The sequence below is a fragment of the Monopterus albus genome, unplaced genomic scaffold (genome assembly GCF_001952655.1).
Source record: "Monopterus albus unplaced genomic scaffold, M_albus_1.0 scaffold2120.1, whole genome shotgun sequence".
Classification (NCBI taxonomy): domain Eukaryota; kingdom Metazoa; phylum Chordata; class Actinopteri; order Synbranchiformes; family Synbranchidae; genus Monopterus; species Monopterus albus.
Window position 1 is genome coordinate 1 of NW_018129995.1, and position 2,409 is coordinate 2,409.

General features: G+C 50.6%; 1 protein-coding gene across 1 annotated transcript; it reads left to right on the forward strand.

Moving 5' to 3' along the window:
- Positions 1-52: 52 nt before the first annotated feature.
- Positions 53-1,765, forward strand: LOC109953930 (GTPase IMAP family member 5-like; the record flags this gene model as incomplete). Its single annotated transcript, XM_020589366.1, has 2 exons — positions 53-595; positions 860-1,765. Coding segments are annotated over 2 exons (1,229 nt in total), but the record flags the coding sequence as incomplete, so codon positions are not given.
- Positions 1,766-2,409: the final 644 nt, after the last annotated feature.

The window sequence follows — 2,409 nt, forward strand, 5'->3', positions numbered from 1 at the left end:
AGCTCAGTGGGGAACTTCATACTGGGAAAGACTGGATTCAACACTGAGAAAGAATCAGCCGACTGTCTGAGAGTCAGAGGACTGATCGAAGAGAAACCGATAGTTCTGATCAACACCCCAGACCTGCTGCATCCTGGTGTCTCCCAGTACAAACTTACTAAACATATAGATGACTGTGTGCGACTCTCTGCTCCTGGACCTCATGTGTTCCTGCTGGTCCTACAGCCTGAAGGCTTCACTGAGGAGCAGGGACTGAGGCTCTGCACCTTCCTTGAATATGTCAGTGACCGTTACTGTGATCACTCACTGGTTCTGATACCAGAATCCAGAGAGGAGAGGTCAGGTGTCAGGGAAGGCTACATGAACCACTCCCCCCTAAAACACATGATCAGCCTGTGTAGAGGTCCGTTTTTATGGAGGAAGACCACAGAACCGTCAGAACTGCTGGCACGCCTGTACCAGATTGTGGAGGAGAACAGAGGAGAGCACATGAGGAGTGAAGCGTTTGGAGATCCAGCATCTGCTCCACCTGGTGACCAGCAGAGACGGAGACAGGAAACAGCCTCTCCTCGCTCGGACACCGGTAAAGTTACCAGTAAGTGAGTGTAATGGGTGGTGTCAGCTGGCCCAACTTCCACACAGAAGGGGCACTGCACAAACTGCGTGGTGTCACAATTCATGTGACCTCCTGTTGTCCTCAGACCAAACACACCTTGGTTAGCTCTTACAGCCAAAACAGAAGGGCCACTTTGTTGGGAAATGGATTTCCAAGACTTTCCTTTCATTCCTTAATACAAGCTGTGGTTCTGTTCAACAGATCATTTCCATGAGTTGTGTCTCTCTCTTGGTTGTATTACAGAATCTGCACTCCGAATTGTGCTGCTGGGAAAAAGCGAAAGGGAAAAGACAAGACTTGGAAACTTCATAATCGGTACACAAGGGGCTCATTTCCAGAAACAGCCTCCAGCCAGACAGTGTGTGGTCACCTACGGGGAGTGGAAGGAACAGTCTGTGGTTGTAGTTAAAGTCCCAAACATCTTCAGCCTTTCTGAGGAGATGGTGAAAGAGGAGCTGAGGAGCTGTGAGAGTCTGTGTTGTCCAGGACAAAACGTTCTGCTGCTGTTAGTGAAGCCCTCAACGTTCACAGAGAAGAAGAGGGAAACTCTGAAGTTCATCATGAGATTGTTTGGAGGTTTAGCCATGAGACCGAAGCCAGCTTTAAACCTGGTTGTGTGTGGGAGGAGAGGAGCAGGGAAGACCTCAGCAGCCAAGACCATTCTAGGTCAGACAGAGCTTCACTCAGTCTCCAACTCCCCACAGTGTGTTAAACATCAGGCAGAGGTGTGTGGACGTCAGGTTTCCCTGGTGGAGCTGCCTGCCTTGTATGGAAAACCTCCAGAGGCCGTGATGGAGGAATCACTCAGGTGTATCTCCCTCTTTGGTCCTGAGGGCGTCCATGCCCTCATCCTGGTCCTACCTGTGGATCCCCTCACTGATGAAGACAAGGGAGAGTTAGAGACCATCCGGGACACGTTTGGCTCTTGAGTCAGGGACTTCACCGTGATCCTGTTCACTGTGGAGTCAGATCCTACAGCTCCAGCTGTTGTTGACTTTGTCAGAAAGAGCAGAGACATCCAGGAGCTCAGACAGAGCTGTGGAGGAAGATGTGTTGTTCTCAGCATCAAGGACGGGCAGCAGGTCCCTGAGCTGCTCCACACTGTGGACACGATGACACTGTCCAAGGACAAACCATGCTGCTACACAGCAGAGACATTTGCACAGGCCCAGATGGACAAAGTCATACAACAAAAACAAAAGATCTCCTCACTACACACTGAACTGAGGGAGATGAAAAAGAGACACATGGCCACTTGTAAGTACTTCCTAGTTTAGCCTCTTCTTATGGTGGTGCAGTGGTTAACGCTGTTGCCTCAGCGCAGGACGTTTCTGGGTTCGTAGGTGACCAGGCCTTTTCTGTGTGGTGTTTGCATGCCAGGTTGACTGATGACTCTAAATTGCATGTGTTTGTCTGACTGTAAAGATGTTTTTCAGCCTCTCCTGGTGAACTGCTGCGTGCGTGGCAGATGTGTCCGGAGCCAGGGCAGTTTTGTGTCCATTGTCTGTAAAATGCATTGTTTATCTTCTGCATCTTCATTACGTGGGGGTGGAGAAAGCACCGATGTAGGAGCAGGGATGCATAACTCCCGGTGTCGGGGAGCTGTTACTAGCTGGCAACGAGTGAAATGTTGAGTTCAAGGACCGTCCCTCATGTCACTGTTACGACAACGTGGTTTAAAGCAATCTGGTCAGTGTAGCGACGTGACCCGATGGGCTGGCTCTGTTGATGGATGAGCGCGGCCCCACAGGGCCCCGGGTAGATGCTGACTGACCTTGACACCACACGATTGC